This window comes from Eptatretus burgeri, chromosome 1, assembly GCF_056783735.1.
Source record: "Eptatretus burgeri isolate ZD-2024b chromosome 1, Ebu_testis_v1, whole genome shotgun sequence".
NCBI lineage: Eukaryota > Metazoa > Chordata > Myxini > Myxiniformes > Myxinidae > Eptatretus > Eptatretus burgeri.
In genome coordinates, this window is record NC_140961.1 from 84,219,405 (window position 1) to 84,235,950 (window position 16,546).

General features: G+C 41.2%; 1 protein-coding gene across 6 annotated transcripts in view; it reads left to right on the top strand.

Annotated features, from left to right (window-relative positions):
• The window catches only part of POLR3B (RNA polymerase III subunit B), a 94,960-nt gene that overhangs the window by 30,478 nt on the left and 47,936 nt on the right, over positions 1 to 16,546 (top strand). For 4 of the 6 annotated variants that reach the window (XR_015060626.1, XM_085890478.1, XM_085890462.1 and 1 more), the window contains exons 6-12: positions 274 to 374; positions 886 to 977; positions 1,079 to 1,196; positions 6,649 to 6,757; positions 7,812 to 7,934; positions 11,265 to 11,381; positions 16,367 to 16,501. Coding sequence is in view for 5 of the 6 variants with exons in the window: in XM_085890478.1 (XP_085746604.1) it covers positions 274 to 374; positions 886 to 977; positions 1,079 to 1,196; positions 6,649 to 6,757; positions 7,812 to 7,934; positions 11,265 to 11,381; positions 16,367 to 16,501 (795 nt within the window). In the remaining variant the exon portion in view is untranslated. Of the gene's footprint in view, positions 1 to 273; positions 375 to 885; positions 978 to 1,078; positions 1,197 to 6,648; positions 6,758 to 7,230; positions 7,427 to 7,811; positions 7,935 to 11,264; positions 11,382 to 16,366; positions 16,502 to 16,546 lie in introns of those variants that run through there. The other 2 variants (XM_085890481.1, XM_085890485.1) reach the window with 2 other exon arrangements.

Consider the following 16,546-nt stretch of genomic DNA (forward strand, 5'->3'; position numbering starts at 1 on the left):
TAAGGCTATATCTATGTGGTGGCTGTTTGACAAAGAGTTGCTATCGGGGCCCATCTGTCCCTGCCACACCCGCACGCCCCCCCCCCCCATCAAATTATTTGGTTGTTATTGCTATACAACACACAGTATGCATGTCGTACCTGGTTAACTTCCTGTATACTGCATATGGATATGTAATACATTTTTGGTATACTGTACTTGGTTTTTTGGCAGCTACAGTATTGTGGTCGTTTGCCATTTTCTTCTCTAACTATATTGTGCTTGGGTCTGCAGTGCCGGCTGCGAGACATGACTTATTCAGCTCCAATCACTGTGGACATAGAGTACACACGGGGGAATCAAAGGATCATTCGAAATGCCCTGCCTATTGGAAGGTCTTGTGCTGTGCTGTTCATGCTTGTTTGTTCTGAAAACCTTGGCATATGTGATTGTAATGTTCACCTCGCCAAATTTGGGGCTTGCTCAGGATGGTAAAAAAAATGATTTTTTTTTCTTTGCTTAAAAGTTTTAATTTGTGGGGTTTTTTTCAGTTAATTGTCAGTGCTTCTTTATTTTTATTTTTTTGTAGGGGGGGGGCACGAGAGGCATGCCTACATTAGTTGAGGCACATGCTCAAAAAAAAGATTAGTGGAAAGAGGTCAGGCAAGTCTTTGGATAAACTTGGCAGAAGGAGCAAACCAAAGTTGAGGGGGAAATAAAATGAGGAGAGTGAAAGATGCTCAGGATTGGTACATGTTGAGAGGAAGACTTGGATGGCTGACCCCACCAGAAAGTGGGATTTATTAGGGTCATGGAAGTTGTAGTAACAGTGCTTTTTCTGTAAGAGATGTATGTAAGTGAGGAAGATGTACCATTTTACCTTGAACTGCTTCCCTGTTTTTTCAGGATGCCCATCATGCTTCGGAGTTCAAAATGTGTGCTCATGGGAAAGTCTCCTGCAGAGTGTGCCAAACTCAACGAATGTCCTCTTGACCCAGGTGAGTTATTATCTTGATCCATCACGAATGAATCTACATTAGATGTTTTAGTTTGTGCTATTGTTCTGCTTGAATACCTGCTGATTGACTTGTCATGACAGGTGGATACTTTGTGGTGAAGGGTGTCGAAAAGGTATGCCTCATCCAGGAGCAACTTTCCAAGAATCGAATCATTGTGGATGTTGATCGCAAGAGAATAGTCACAGCCACTGTGACAAGGTCTGTCCTGCACTTCAAAGTGTATTTTTATCCCCACACTTAAAAAAAAAGGTGTTCTGTCTGTTTGTCTGTCTCTGCGTGTTTGCTTGTCACATTTTTCTCCTCCAAAACAGTTGTGCCAGAAAGTCACCAAACTTGGTAGTTATGATCACCACTTGGCAAGAAGGGTGGGGTAAAAGGGTCAAATACCAAAAATGCAATAACGGGCACATTTTAAAACTTGATTTATTATTATTTTTGAAAAAAAATTTTTTGGTCTTAAAATGCAATGCACTTTGGGGGACATGAAATATGTAACGTGTTTTTTTTATTTGTGCCCCGGTTAATGCCCCAGGGGGGTGAGTACTTAAGCTCACATGGGTCAAAACAGAAAAAAAAAATTAAATCAAAATTTGATATTGGGTCATTTCTGGTGGAATCTTTTGTCATCTTTCAACTTTGCTTTAGGTGGGAAGCATAGGGATTTGCGATGGAGTACCATTGACTTCACTCTCATTTTTGGCTCACCTCGACTTTAGTCAGGTGAGCTTATGCGATTGAGCAGTGTCCGTAGGTGTCAGTGAGTCAGTCCATAAACATGTCGGTCATTATTGCTTAAACCAAACGCACGATTTTGATGAAACTTGGCCGTAAGCTTCATATCTGATGCCTAATGAAGGTGTATTGACCGCTTCAAAATCTGCACTCGTTAAGGGGGTTTACAGGGTGGGGGGGGGAGCTTGAACACCCCCCAAAACGGTATTTGTTGTCTCCTCCAAAACTGTACACACGATTTTGATGAAACTTGACCATAACATTTTTCACCCATGATGTACCAAAGTTTGTCTGCATAAAAATCAACGTGGGGCAGTTGACCCCACAAAATAGTTATTTGCACTCTTCTCTGAACTACACACACACTTTAAATGAAACTTGACCATAACTTTCATCACCCGTGATTTACCGGTTTGTTCATGACATCAAAAAATTCGAGGTCCGCGGGGTGTTTGAGTGACTTTCTCCTCATCCAGGTGAGCATCAGGACAGGCATGCCTATTTCTTTCCCCTACTTTAGTGGTATAAATATGATATTATTTATTATTATTATTTGATTATTATTTTTTTCCCAATGTAACTATGTTCTGGTTGTGTCTGGTGATTGAGGCAAAATTTGTTCCCTTGTTTGAATGAATGATAAATTATGCATCGAAACACCCCTATTTTGTTGTTGAAATTATTCCCACATTCTAGGGTTGACATGGGAAAGATGTTGGCCCATGTCTTTGAACCGCCCAGCTCAGCATGTCGTTTGACTCTAGGTTAGAGAAGGAATTTGTAGTTTGTCCAGGGTGCCGGCGATAGCTCAACTACTCTTCACAAAGGACACTAGGATCTTTAATAACCACCGATTCTCATCTCCTGACATTGACATTAACGTCTGTGACAGACATGCCAATTGGTGAATTCACAAATTTGTGTCTCAGGTGGTCAGTGTATTTTGGGAATTTCTTTTGTGTTTTGCTTATATTGTAATCAGAATTTTTGAAATGAGCTTTATCTGCAGTTTAAGTGAAATATAAATAAAGATAGATTAAAGCTAAAAATATGTTTTTATTCCTCCATTAATCTCTCTGACATGGTATCCTATTTTTTGGAAGTCCGGTGTAAACCTCTTGAAGTTCTTCCATGAGCAGTAGTCACAGTAGAAAACAACTTTTCATTTTGGAAGATCTTCGCCGTGAGGGATTGAGGATATTATCTATAGCCGAATGAAGAGAACCAGAATTTTCAGTAATGGGAGTTTATTTTAGCTAATGTATTTGGCATTGCCAAGTTATGTGGATTATTACATAAACAATACGCTCGCTTGGAAATGTCTGGTTTTTCACATTGCATATATTAAAACAAGAAAAAGAGAAGTCAAAGATTGCAGACCCTCACCAGGGCTTGTTTTGTGTGGTGCTTGTGTACTGGTTTGCTACGTAACTAATAATTGCCAAAATTAGAACTGTCACTTTGTAACTTCTGGCAGTGATTCCCGGGTATGACGACTTCCTGCTTTGATGCAACCCCACTTTGAACGGACACTTGACCCTGACCCATGACATTTTTTTTATTATTATTCAATTGAATTCAGAATGGGATGAAAATATATTCAATTCAAATCAAATAGGTCCTATATTGGAATAATCAGAGGGAACCCAAACGAGCAAAGATGAAGTCATCAGGAGGAACCGGGATAGGATTTGGGTTTGAGATGCTATTCCTCTGCCCTCAAACCCATCCAGGCACAGCCAAGTGAGCCTTATTCAGAATAAAATTATTTATATATATATATATATATATATATATATATATATATATATATATATATATATATATATATATGTAATTATGGTGGCCAAGACCATAATTATGTCCGATCAGCTAACTGTACCATTAAAGGTTGAAATTTTAAACAAATATTCCCCATCATAACTTGATCATAAATGTGAAGTTTCATGTCGATGAAGCGGTTCAAGATGATGTTTTTAAGATTTTCGCTTAATCCAAAATGGCTACCAGATCACATGACATCAATTACACTGAACAACAAATTTCAAAAAATTTTTTTTACTGGAGATGTGTAAAGTGATTAAGACTAATTTGGGTACGCTGATTTCAAAAATCATAACCGTTTTGCTGTATCACGTCAGGATTTTCAGGAACAGAAATATTCCCATTGCCTAGAAGTCAGGATTTCAATGAAATTTACATATGTCTTTAACATGTCTATTTCGTACAATTGTTGTTAACTTGTGTTATATTTCTTTCTTTCAGATAAAGATGAGTAGGCGTTCCTGTACCAATCATCCTGACAACTTCTGTTATGTCTGTGGTCGGTATACCAAAAAAGATCAACAGCGAAGTATATCTACAGCAGTGAAAATGAAGGCCGCCTACTTTCACTACTTCGGGTGTAAGGTGGGGGACCAAGAACAGAGCTGGGCACCACACATCTGCTGCACAAGCTGTCACACAACCTTGACTCAGTGGTTGGTGGGCAAGCGTGCGAGCATGCCATTTGCGGTGCCCATGATATGGCGTGAGCCGCAGAATCATCATGATGATTGTTATTTCTGCTGCACAAGCATCGCCGGCTTCAACAAGAAGACTAAAGGTCACATCAAGTACGCTGACTGTGTCTCTGCTCATAAACCTGTGCCTCATGATGACGAGAACCCCGTTCCAACACCTCCAGCTGATCAGAACATAGCTGTAAGCAGTGGTGAAGAGGATGGTGATGATGACCCTTTTGAACCCGACACTCAAGAATCACACCTTCTGAACCAGGGAGACTTAAATGATCTTGTAAGAGATCTCTCGCTGTCAAAGGCGAAGGCAGAGCTGCTTGGATCAAGGCTGCAGCAGTGGAATCTACTTGAACCTAACACCAAGATATCCTTGTTCAGAGCACGTCACAGAGACATGGCTGAGTTCTTTGAGATGGAAGACACGATGACATTCTGCAGTGACATCAACGGTCTGTTGAAAGAACTTCGGTGTGATCACGATCCTGCAGACTGGTGCCTCTTCATCGACTCGGGGAAGAACAGCTTGAAGGCTGTTTTGCTCCACAATGGCAACGAGAAACCATCAGTCCCACTGGCTCACGCGTTCGGCATGACAGAGACCTATGAGACTATGCGGCAGCTGCTTGATTCCATCAAGTACAATGACTTCAACTGGCACATCTGCGGAGACTTGAAAGTGGTGGCGCTGTTGTTAGGGCTGCAGTCAGGCTACACGAAATACATGTGCTTCCTTTGTCTCTGGGATAGCAGAGACGACAAGAATCACTGGACGAAGAAAGATTGGGAAGAGCGAAAAGAGCATGTACCTGGTCGACACAACGTGAAGCATGTCGCCCTTGTCGACCCAGCCAAGGTTTTCCTTCCACCACTCCACATAAAGCTCGGCTTGATGAAAAGTTTTGTACGGGCAATGGATCTGAATGGGCGTGGGTTTTTATACCTCAAGGAAAAGTTTGGCAACACCTTGTCAGAGGCCAAGATCAAGGCTGGTGTCTTTGTTGGACCGCAAATCCGACAGATTATGAAGGACGAAACTTTTCCGACAACTCTAAACCCCAAAGAGCTGGCAGCGTGGAGGAGCTTCAAAGCTGTGACGGACAACTTCTTGGGGAACGAGCGCACGGCCAACTATGAAGAAATAGTGCAGCAGCTTCTGGAGTCCTTCAGGAAACTTGGCTCCAGGATGTCCCTGAAAATCCATTTCCTACACCAGCACCTGAACTTCTTCCCTGACAACTTGGGAGCAGTCTCGGATGAGCACGGCGAGCAATTCCACCAAGAGATTTCACTCATGGAGACGCGTTACCAAGGGCGGCACAACCCGAACATGATGGGCGATTTCTGCTGGTTCCTGCATCGTGAAACTGACACAGAGCAGCACAAACGCAAAGCCAAATGCCTAAAGCATTTTTAATTCCATTCTAGTGGAGTTTTTCTGTAATTTCTATAATTTTGAAGCATTCATGATGAAATAAATGAATAAATGAATTTTTGTAAATTTCATTGAAATCCTGACTTCTAGGCAATGGGAATATTTCTGTTACTGAAAATCCTGACGTGATACAGCAAAACGGTTATGATTTTTGAAATCAGCGTACCCAAATTAGTCTAAATCACTTTACACATCTCCAGTAAAAAAATTTTGTTGTTCAGTGTTATTCATGAATGCCCTAGTATCCCCAAAACTTGGGGAACTTTTGTGTGATGTTTCCCCTGGATCTGTCCAGCCATTCTGAAGAAGATGAGAGGTTTTCGGTAAATCCAATATCGCTGCCAAACCATATGACAAATGTTGTCATGTGTGTAAACCTTTTGTTCCTCATGGATAGGTGGTTATTCATACGTGTAAAGTTTTGCCTCGATCTGTTCAGCTATTTTGGAGAACATTTTGGTTTTAGTAACAATATGGCTGCCAAATCATGTGACCGATGACATTAATTTTTTTTTTTTCTTCTGTGGACAAATTTATCCTTGGATGACCCTCAAAAATTTTCATACTAATCAGATGTAGCGTTCTACAAATGCAATTACGATGTCATAAGAATCACACTTATTCCCTATGAGGAGTACTTGCTGTGTGCCAAGTTTCAGTTTTTCCATGGTGCGGTTTCAGAGATGCAGGGGTCCAAAGTTTTTCCGTTTTTCCAGTATGGCTGCCACACCACGTGACTGATGTCATAATTATCATTGAAACATTCTACATGAGTAGTCACTCCTATGGTGAAAAATTTGTCTCAGTCTGACAGGTTTTGGAGAAAAAAAAACACTAAAGGTCTGTGCAGACAAATGGACCCAAATACATTACCCTCTCCTCTGGCAAGGGTAATAACCAGTTTGGTGTATGTCATTTATTTGGTTGTTTATATTGCCTCTTAAGTAAGGTGAGATTCTCTCAACAGTTCAACTCATGAGAAGAAAAGCCGAACAAGCATTGTGGTGAAAAACGGACGTTACTACCTCAAACACAACACCCTGAATGATGATATTCCTGTCGCGATAATCTTCAAGGTGGGTGACCCAGTCTTGTGTTACTGATCAATCGGTGAATAAATTGTATGTTATTGTCGCATGTTCTTCTCTATAGATCATGATTGCAGCTATTTGGAGATGACCAACAGCAAGATTATAATGATATATGTGAGCCATTGGGTGCAGATTGGCCCATTTTCACTGCGAAGGCTGATTGGGGGCAATTTTTGTTTTCCTCCATCAATGGCTTGGAAAGCCATAAGAACTCGTACCCTTGTTCCTGATTGGAACGCTTAGCACATCCTACTATTAATTTGCAATTGGTCACTGGCTTTGATACCAATACAATTTATTTATTACTTACGAAATCCTTAGATTTCGTAAGTATATTGATGACTTCCATCCTCTGTTTGTGTGTTTGTTTGTGTGTGTGTGTTTGTTTGTGTGTGTGTTTGTTTGTGTGTTTGTTTGTAGGCACGATAACTCGAGAACGGAAGAAGCTACCAATGTCAAATTGCACCACGTGATTCATGAGGGTGATGGCTAGCGCTGATTACATTTTGGTCAAAGGTCAAGGTCACAGTGAGGTCAAACATTCGATTTTTGATGGTTTGGTACAGAATCATCGTAGAAACTTCTGGTTTGCGTCGCTACCTTCTCGAGAGACAGCTTTTATTAGACAAGGTCAGAGGTCAAGTTGACGATTTCGTAAGTACCAATCTATGACTGCTTGTTTATTTATTTATTGAAATTACAGACCCTGGGCATCAAAAAGCAACATATATTGACCAACTGGTTTCAAATGAAGCACCTCACCACCCTTATTGCATTTACATTACATCAGATGTGGAAATAAATGTGAATTGTTGCTCCAAGCTTGCTGACTCGATGAGAGAAGACACCTTCTGCATTTTTTCCACCTTCATTCCTTCCCTTTGTGTTATTTCAATAACTTGTTTTTAGGTCACAAGCAAATTGCTTGCAATGTAGAAGAATTTTATAAATGTTAGACCGATTTCAAAATTTTAAATTGTCGTAAGGGAAGATCGTGACGAGTTATTTTAACAGCATCTCTGTTGGGTGTGTTTGGCAGGCAATGGCTATGGAGTGTGACCAGGAGATCGTGCAAATGATTGGAACAGAAGAGCATGTTTTGGCAGCTTTTGGCCCCAGCCTGGAGGAATGTCAGAAGGCTCAAATCTTCACACAGCTGCAGGTCTTCCGATCCTGTGTTGTTTGCCAATTTGGATCAGTATGAAAATGCACTTTGTGGCGATGCCTCCCCGCTAGTACAGTTAGTTGAACTCGACAAACTTCTCAAGTTGATCCAGGTGTATAATTTTTATTTGTTATGAATTTTGTTGATGAGGTTCAAGCTGACAATGGAGAACAACCAATGGTTTTGGGAAAGGAAGATCGATTGTTTGCTGGATTTTTCCTTCTGGACAGATTAAAAAATAAATAAATAAAATGCAAAGCACTTTTTCACTGCTTCCATAGGTCTACCCATATGCTTTAATGGGAAAAGAAAAACTAATGTCTTTATTTCAGAGAAAAGGTCTGTGAAATTGTATTGGAGCACTATAGAATTCCATTACAAATGGTAATAGTACTGAAGAACTTCTATGAAGGGGAATGCAGCAGCATTATTTATGAAGGAAAGCTTGGAGAGATTGTGTGCTAGATTGAAATGAATGTGCAGATATTAACATGCGATGGTAAAATAACAAAAGACAAGAAGAAAAAGGAAGGCAGCAGCTGCGACAGCCGACAAAACTTTCAAGTCTCTTTTATGGAAAAGGAGGAACATGCCAGGAAAGGCAAAAATGAAGAAATTCAATGCAACAGTTGTATCATTTTTTGATAAATGGATGATCCACATACATCCTTACAAAAACAGTCAAACTAGGACACTCGGAAGAGCGCATACCTCCGCCAGGCTGTACAATTTACGTTTTGTATCCCACCGATGGGCCGGATCGGGATCCGCACCTAAACCAAAATCTAATCGGTTTGTCCTTGTCACCTGACCTACTCGTGCGTCAAGTTTTGTCATAACTTGTCCACAACATTTAGGAACATAATGCTATCATTTTTTGGCCCCATCTCTCAATGTTGAGAAATAACTTAAAAAATTTTTTTTTCGGATCTTCACCAAAATCGAATTGATTTGTCCTTGTTACACACCTAACCTGTCCACCTAACCTTTATTTACACACCTAACCTTTATTTTTTTTTAGTGTCGTCCGAATCCATCCATAATTTTTTGAGATATCGTGCTATATATCGTTTTATTCCTATTAATGGTGAAGAATCACAAATCTTCACCAAAATTGAACCAATTCTTCTTTGTCACACGTACAGCTTGTCCACCAAATTTTATCCAAATTCAGCCACAACCTTTTGAGATGTCCTGCACACAAACAGATAGGGGTGAAAACATAACCTCCGTCCATTACAGATGGTGCTGGTAACATACCAGATTCCTTTGAAATGTATTTATTGCCAAACATGCTGAACTTGATATGGGATGATGATTCCACGTGAAGAAAAAAGCACAGTTAAGCATTTGGTTCACTTCTGTCTGTCCTATCTGCAAACGTCGGTTTATGATCGAGGAGCAACTTGACTTCAATTGAATATTATATTTTGACCATGAATTGGAAAACGAACCTGTAGTTTTACAGTACTTTGGATCTGAATTCATCCTGATCGCACATGCGTCGAGATGAGTCTCTTGTTTGCTTGTTTTGTTTGGTTTTAAATATTCTTCCGCTGACGAAGTTGCCAGAATCATTGTTTTCAGGTGTTCTCTACGCATGTCCGTCCATGAAAATTTTCTTTTTCTCTGCAACCGCTTATCTGATTGACAAATGTTTCAACATAGGTGCAACGACTCATGTGGAATGTTTTTGATAATTATGACATCATAGGTCATGAGGTGTGTCTTCTATGTTGGGGAAAAGGAAAAACTTAGGACCTCTATCTTTGAAACTGCTCCATGGGAAAAAATTGAAACTTGGCACATGTGAAGTTCTTCCCCATAGGAAATGTTTTTATTTTTTATTTTTTTTAATATCGGCGACTTTGTTATGTCATAATTGCATATGTTGAACGTGTTATCCGTCAGTATGAAAATTGAGGGTCATCGAGGGATAAATTGATGACTTCATCGGTCATGTGGTTCAGAAGCCATATAGTTTTTAAGAAAGAAACCTTCAAAAATCTTTTCCGACATGGCTGAACAGATCGTGGCAAAACCTTACAGGTATACTCGCCTATCCATGAGGAACAGAGTTCTCCACCAATGATGTCATAGGTGACGTAATTTGGCAATTTTTTTTTTTTTTTGGAAGAATAAGTCTTTAAAAATCATCTTCTTCAGAATGGCTTAACAGATCTATGGGAAACTTCATCCACATGTTTTCCAAGCCTTGGGGATACCAGGGTGTTCATGAATAATCATTAGGTCACATGGTCAGGCAGCCATATTGGATTCAATGGAAATCTTAAAAAAAAAATTCTCTTGAACTGCTTCATCAGTCGACGTGAAATGTCACAGTTGTGATCTTGTAGTCAAGGGGAATATATGTTTTAAATTTCAACCTGATCGGACGCATGGTCTTGCAACCATAATTATTTAATATTTTTAATAGTGACTGGTATCGCCCAATAAAACCAAATAGAGGAAGTTTGCCCATCTGTTTCATTCCTCCCTGTTATCTAATCTCATTTAAACTTCCTTCCCTCCTCCCCCCACCCCCTCATCCCCAAGAACTTACTTTACTCCTTTGTATGAAAGAAGATTTCTACACTTTGTTTTTTTTAATTTTCACCTTCCTCTTCGCATACATAATTCACTATTTGGTGGATTCCTTGAGAATAAATTTGAAAATGATACATGCACTTGACCTCTACCAATTAATTTTTCTGTTGTTCTCCTCCCCCCACCACCCCCCCCCAACATTTTAAAAATTATTATTATTTTTAATTTTTTGTCTTGACAAAATCAAGGCACATGTAAGAGCAAAGAAGTTTGCTCTGACTTTGAATTGATGTTTTGACTTTTTCACTTTGTTATCCCATTTGGTCCTGGCCTCCTGGCTGGCTTTTTCCTGGGACTGGCGCTGCACAAACAGGATTCCACCTTTTTTGGGATCCCCAAAGAGGTCCGAGCATCCCAGCCGGCATCCTCTCGGGCCTGGGCTGGCTCCGCGCTCAGATTGTAATTTGTTTTTGGGGCCGTTTTCCATGTCTCTTTGGCCAGACGAAAGTTTTGCACAAAGTGGTGCACTTTACTCTTGGTAGTGGGTTTTTCTTTTTTCTCTGCATTTTGTTTGGTAACATACATATGACTCCTTCAAAGGAACTGTGGAGTGCAGGCATGGGGGTTCACAGCTAATGAGCATCCATACATATCGTGCTTCAATTATATTTTCCTTAGAATGTCATACCTGAAATAACTTTTTTGACCTTGATCAAAATTAATGATGCAAATCATTATCCTGCACTTTATTTTTCTTATTTACTTTTTCCCTTGGTGCAGGCTCTGCGGTATATCGGAAACAAGGTGCGTCGTCAGAGGATGTGGGGTGGACCGAAAAAGACGAAGATGGAGGAGGCCCGTGAACTATTGGCTAACACTGTTATTGCCCATGTCCCAGTAAGTTTTCACTATACTTTTCTATTTCTCCTTGTGCGATGTTTTCTCATGCACTCGAGCAACCCTTGCACCCTACCATCTTTTGTTGTTCCCATTCTGTTCATTCATAGCAGAAATTGGTGGAACATTTTATTTTATTTTACTTATTTTTACATGATCTAAAGCTTGGAGTGGAACACACACACACACACACACACACACACACACACACACACACACACACACACACACACACACACACACACACACACACACACACACACACACACACACACACACACACACACACACACACACACGACTTGAGGGAAACCGTGTCACATGGAATCTTGCTTATGTTGCCCTAATGAGTGCGAAATTGGTCGGGAACTGCATTTCTCCATACATTTGTGACAGCTTCTGAAATTCCATCTTGGTAATTATTGCTGCAAGGTGGCTCTTGCAGGAGCCACAGACAGTACTTGTGTTATGGCTGACGTCACGGCGTTTATTTCAGATCAGAGAATGACATTAATGATCATAATTGTGCCAACAGCAGACCATTGATGACTCCAGATTGTGTTTGGCAAAGTAGGAGATCATGTCCTGTGTGGCAGGTGGCACTTATTGCCCCCGGTATCATGCAGCAAAGGCTGCATGGGACACAGCTGGCGCTTTCACCACTCATTGTTGTTTGGAGTCGCACAGTATCTGATATATATATATATATATATATATATATATATATATATATATATATATATATATATATATATATATATATATATATATATATATATATATATATAGACCCCTCCCACACTCCTCGAACCAAAGAAGTTGCATAAAGCAACCCAAGAAGACTTACACAAGGTAAGTGCTACGCTATTTCGAACCCTTCTCAGAGTTCCTAAAAAAAACTATAAAGACGTTCACACATCGGGAGCCTCTTTAGTATGCCTTTCTGTCTACGCTATTGCTGATAATTCGCCAATAAGTGATGAAACCGGTCTGGTAGCTGAGGGTGTGTGTAGCATTGGGATTCTTTTGTGTGTACTTTGTGTGAATGTCTTTATAGTTTTAGAGGAACTCTGGGAAGAGTTCAAAACAGTGTAGCACTTACCTTGTGTAGGTCTTCTTGGTTTGCTTTACGCAACTTATTTGGCTAGAGGAGTGTGAGAGGTGTCAATTTGTTATACAATCCAAGCCACCTGTGTTTACTTCATTAGGTGAGAGCTGATTGGCTATTTCCTCCATTCACAGGTGAGATGTGGGTGGGGGTATACATATATATATATATATATATATATATATATATATATATGTATGTATGTACTTTTGACATTTGCACGTGCTACATGCTTGAGAGCCTCAATGGTATGCATTGCTGTCTGCGTTGTCGATGATTCGCCAATAAGCGATGAAGCCGGTATGGTAGCTGAGGGGGTGTGTGGCATTGGGATTCTCACATGTATACTGTGTGAACGTCTTTATAGTTTAACTCTGGGAATGGTTCTAAACAGCATATCGCTTATCTTGTGTAAATCTTCTTAGGTTGCTTTATGCACCTACTTTGGCTGGAGGGTTTGGGAGGGGTAAATTTGTGTGTGCGTGTGTGTGTGTGTATGTATTGTTATGGTGCCGGGGTCGTCCGCCAACCAACCACTCTGACGGAGCCGCAAGTCCAGTCGGCCCGACCGATCGCCCGGAATATAGATCGCCGCCCGGATAACTCCGAGTCGACGGGTCCTTGAACAAGAACCGAAATACGCCAATGGGCAGATCACGTGGGGTATGGTCGATTGCCAATCTTCACTGTAACTAAGTACCCACGTGATCCAACTACCGGGGTATTCCACCCTCGACGGAACTCGTACGGAACAAACCGCTGAGGCGAGCCTATCCCGTGCCCGATTCCGAGCGGCGTAATCGCCGAGAACCATCGGTCCAAATGTCCCCCTTTTACGACAAACCAACGGCTTTCTAACTACCAACACACAAAATGCTCAGTCAATGAAAGAATCGATGCGACGAGCTGAAAACATTTAACAATTGGGGTATTTATCTATCTATAATTCCAGCATTGTGTGTGTGTGTGTGTGTGTGTGTGTGTGTGTGTGTGTGTGTGTGTGTGTGTGTGTGTGTGTGTGTGTGTGTGTGTGTGTGTGTGTGTGTGTGTGTGTGTGTGTGTGTGTGTGTGTGTGTCTGTGACTGCTGATTCTCGACAACTGCCGGTCTGATCTCATTGAAACTTGCCAGATATATTGTTGGGGACCTGAGGATGTGCCTTTTCAAGGTTTGATATTAATCGGACAAGTGCTTCCCAAGTTATGGCGATTTATTTACCAACCAATGACAGGAACCGTTGCTGCGGCCATTTTATATCAACCAATGACAGGAAGCGTTGCTGCGAAGACGTGGTCGATGGTGAAGAGAAACACAGCCGCGTTCGCCATTACGGGTTTTTTTCTCTCCTCTCCTCTCTCTCTCTCCTCTCCGTGTTTTTCCTTGCGAAAAGGCAAAATACGTTGGCGCTAATTGAATAATTGGCCATTAAAACTAAATTGCGAATAATCATAACTGCAATATGCGAACTTCCGGATAGTGACGAGTACTGTATTCTTTCTCGATTTTTTTTTTTTATCGATTTACTGTATTCTTTCTCGATTTTCTTAAATACACTGCCCCAATCCAGTCAGTGAAGATTACTGTATTCTTTCTCGATTTTTTTTTTTTCTTGATTTATCAACTGACTATTCTTTCTTTCTCGATTTTCTTAAACACAATGTCCCAATCCAGTCGTCGTTTACGACGGCGAAGGAACGGCCTGTCTGGTTGTTTGAAAGTTTTTTTTTTTTTGCACATACGGCCATGCTTGTACAGGCACGCAAGAGCGAAGGAACGGCCTGTGTGGTTGTTGTTTCTGGCACGTGGTTTGAAAGTTTTTTTTTTTTTTTTTTTTTTTTTTTTTGTTGTTGTTTTGTTTGCACGTACAGCCACGCACCTACGGGCATGCATGAGTTAATAATAATGGGGAACTAGGGAAGCACGTAAGAGCAGAACTATTCTGACTATACGAAAAGCAATGCAAAGATTTACAGCACACAAAGCACTTAACAATTTCCTACTTATTAGACGGGCCCACGGACACCTGTTCGCACACACACATACCCAAGAAATGGTGGCTGAGGCCTTTAATAACGAGCTCCAGCTCGGAGGATAGGTGAGCTGAAACCCAGAGCCGATCTCGAACCTCTCCACCTCGTGTGGTCTTCAAGTTGTTCGGACCCGGGCTCCAGCGAGAGCGAGCTGGATCCAATCGCCGTGAGCTGCGATCCTTCCCAAGCTCCCGCGAATCCTCCCGCGCTTCTCAACACGTGTTGGTGAGACGAAGCGCCGATCCTTCCCGTCGATGCGTCGCTTCCCAGAGGAACCACCTCCAAGAAGAGGCCGACGAGTCGCACCAAGCCGGGAACCAAACGGAGAACAAAGAGCTTCACGAACCAAGAAGAAGAAGCCACCACTCGCAGCTCGAGTCGAGCAACCGGCTCAACTCTCTTCCAAACAAAGCAGCTCTCCAAAAAGTCTCCACCCGAGCCAAGCCGAGGCCGAAGCTCCCTGAACCACCAAAGCAGAAAGCCTTCAAAAAGCTTCCTCCCGAGCCAGTCGAAGCAAAAAGCGTCCAAACCTATCAGAGTCAAGCAGGACCCGAAGGTCTGCTGAACAACCACACAACTCCTCTGCAGAAGCAAAAAGCTTCCAAAAGCCTCAACCCTAACCCAAGCCAAACAGGACCCGACGGCCTGCTGAATGACCACTCTCCCACTCCCCACACGAACAAAGTAAGGATCTCCTCTTTATCCTTCTCCGCCCCTCCCCGTGCCCTCGTGATCCATCCCCCGCTCAACCACGAGTGGGAGGGAGTTGTTGACGTCATGAATCACGGGACAGAAGGGCTCTTCTTCCTCTTTGCAGAAGAGGGGGAGGGACGTCTCCATTGTTCGCTCCCTAACTATTAAATCGATCCGCAGCGCATCCAAATGATTTCTAAACATTTAAACAATGGAAGGTGAGCTATCTAGGGAACAAGCACTTATCGACACAGCTGACTAAAGGAACCTGCATGTTGTGTGCAATCGAATTCCAAATTCGTAACAATATATATTGCATGCAGTAAAAGGCTTTTAGCTTACTGTACATTAATTTTACATAAATTTAGTAATTCCACTTTTACATGATATATTCTTGTCGAAATATGGTTAGATTTGTGTCGGGAACCTATCCTCCTTTGTATCAGTATTTATGCTGATCTCAGGGTGGTAACCCCCGCAAAGGGTGAGGATTTACTGTAATCTATTTACTTGGTTGGAAAGCTAATATCTTTACTTGGAACAAAAATGTGTTCATTTTATCACAGTTACCTTTTTTATAAGGCCTTTTCTGATTTTGAAGAAGTATAATGGAATCTTCATTCAGCGGTTCAAACAAATATTTATTTATTCTCCCAAAGCAGAAAACGATTAGAAGGACACGGAAGGAGCATCCAAAAAATATTTCATGAATCAATATAAAAATATATAAAAGTACACAAAACAACCACATTCAATCAGAGCAAGCCACGTCGTGATACTTGTGCTCACGACTAACAGTTGGTGCCCGATTACGGTAACATTTTGCTTTGCAACTCAGAGAAGCGGGCTTTCATGTATTGATGTGCATTTCTACCACACATACTTGCAAAGTAATGCAATTACTTCACTTCGTGTGATGAAAATATCTGAGTTATTTTCTGAGTTGATCGCCAAATTTGGCTTGACCTGGCTCAGAAGCACTGCTGAGTTTGAGATTGAGAACTCGATTCAGGTCGAGCACTACGGTAATGGTTTGTTATTTTTACTTATTAATTTTTTTAAATAATAAATGTTTGGAAAAATGAGAAAATGAATATCAGATCTCTGCTCAAGAGACAAATGATTATAAATGCTGACCTTTGGTGATCTTCACAGGTTAAAGAATTCGATTTCCGGTCCAAGTGCTTGTACATTGCTGTTATGGTGCGCCGCGTCATCCTGGCCCAAGGGAGCCACAAAGTGGATGACCGTGATTACTATGGTAACAAGCGACTTGAACTGGCTGGTCAGGTGACTGTTCACTTTTGACATTACCACTAAACAGTGAAGCTTAAA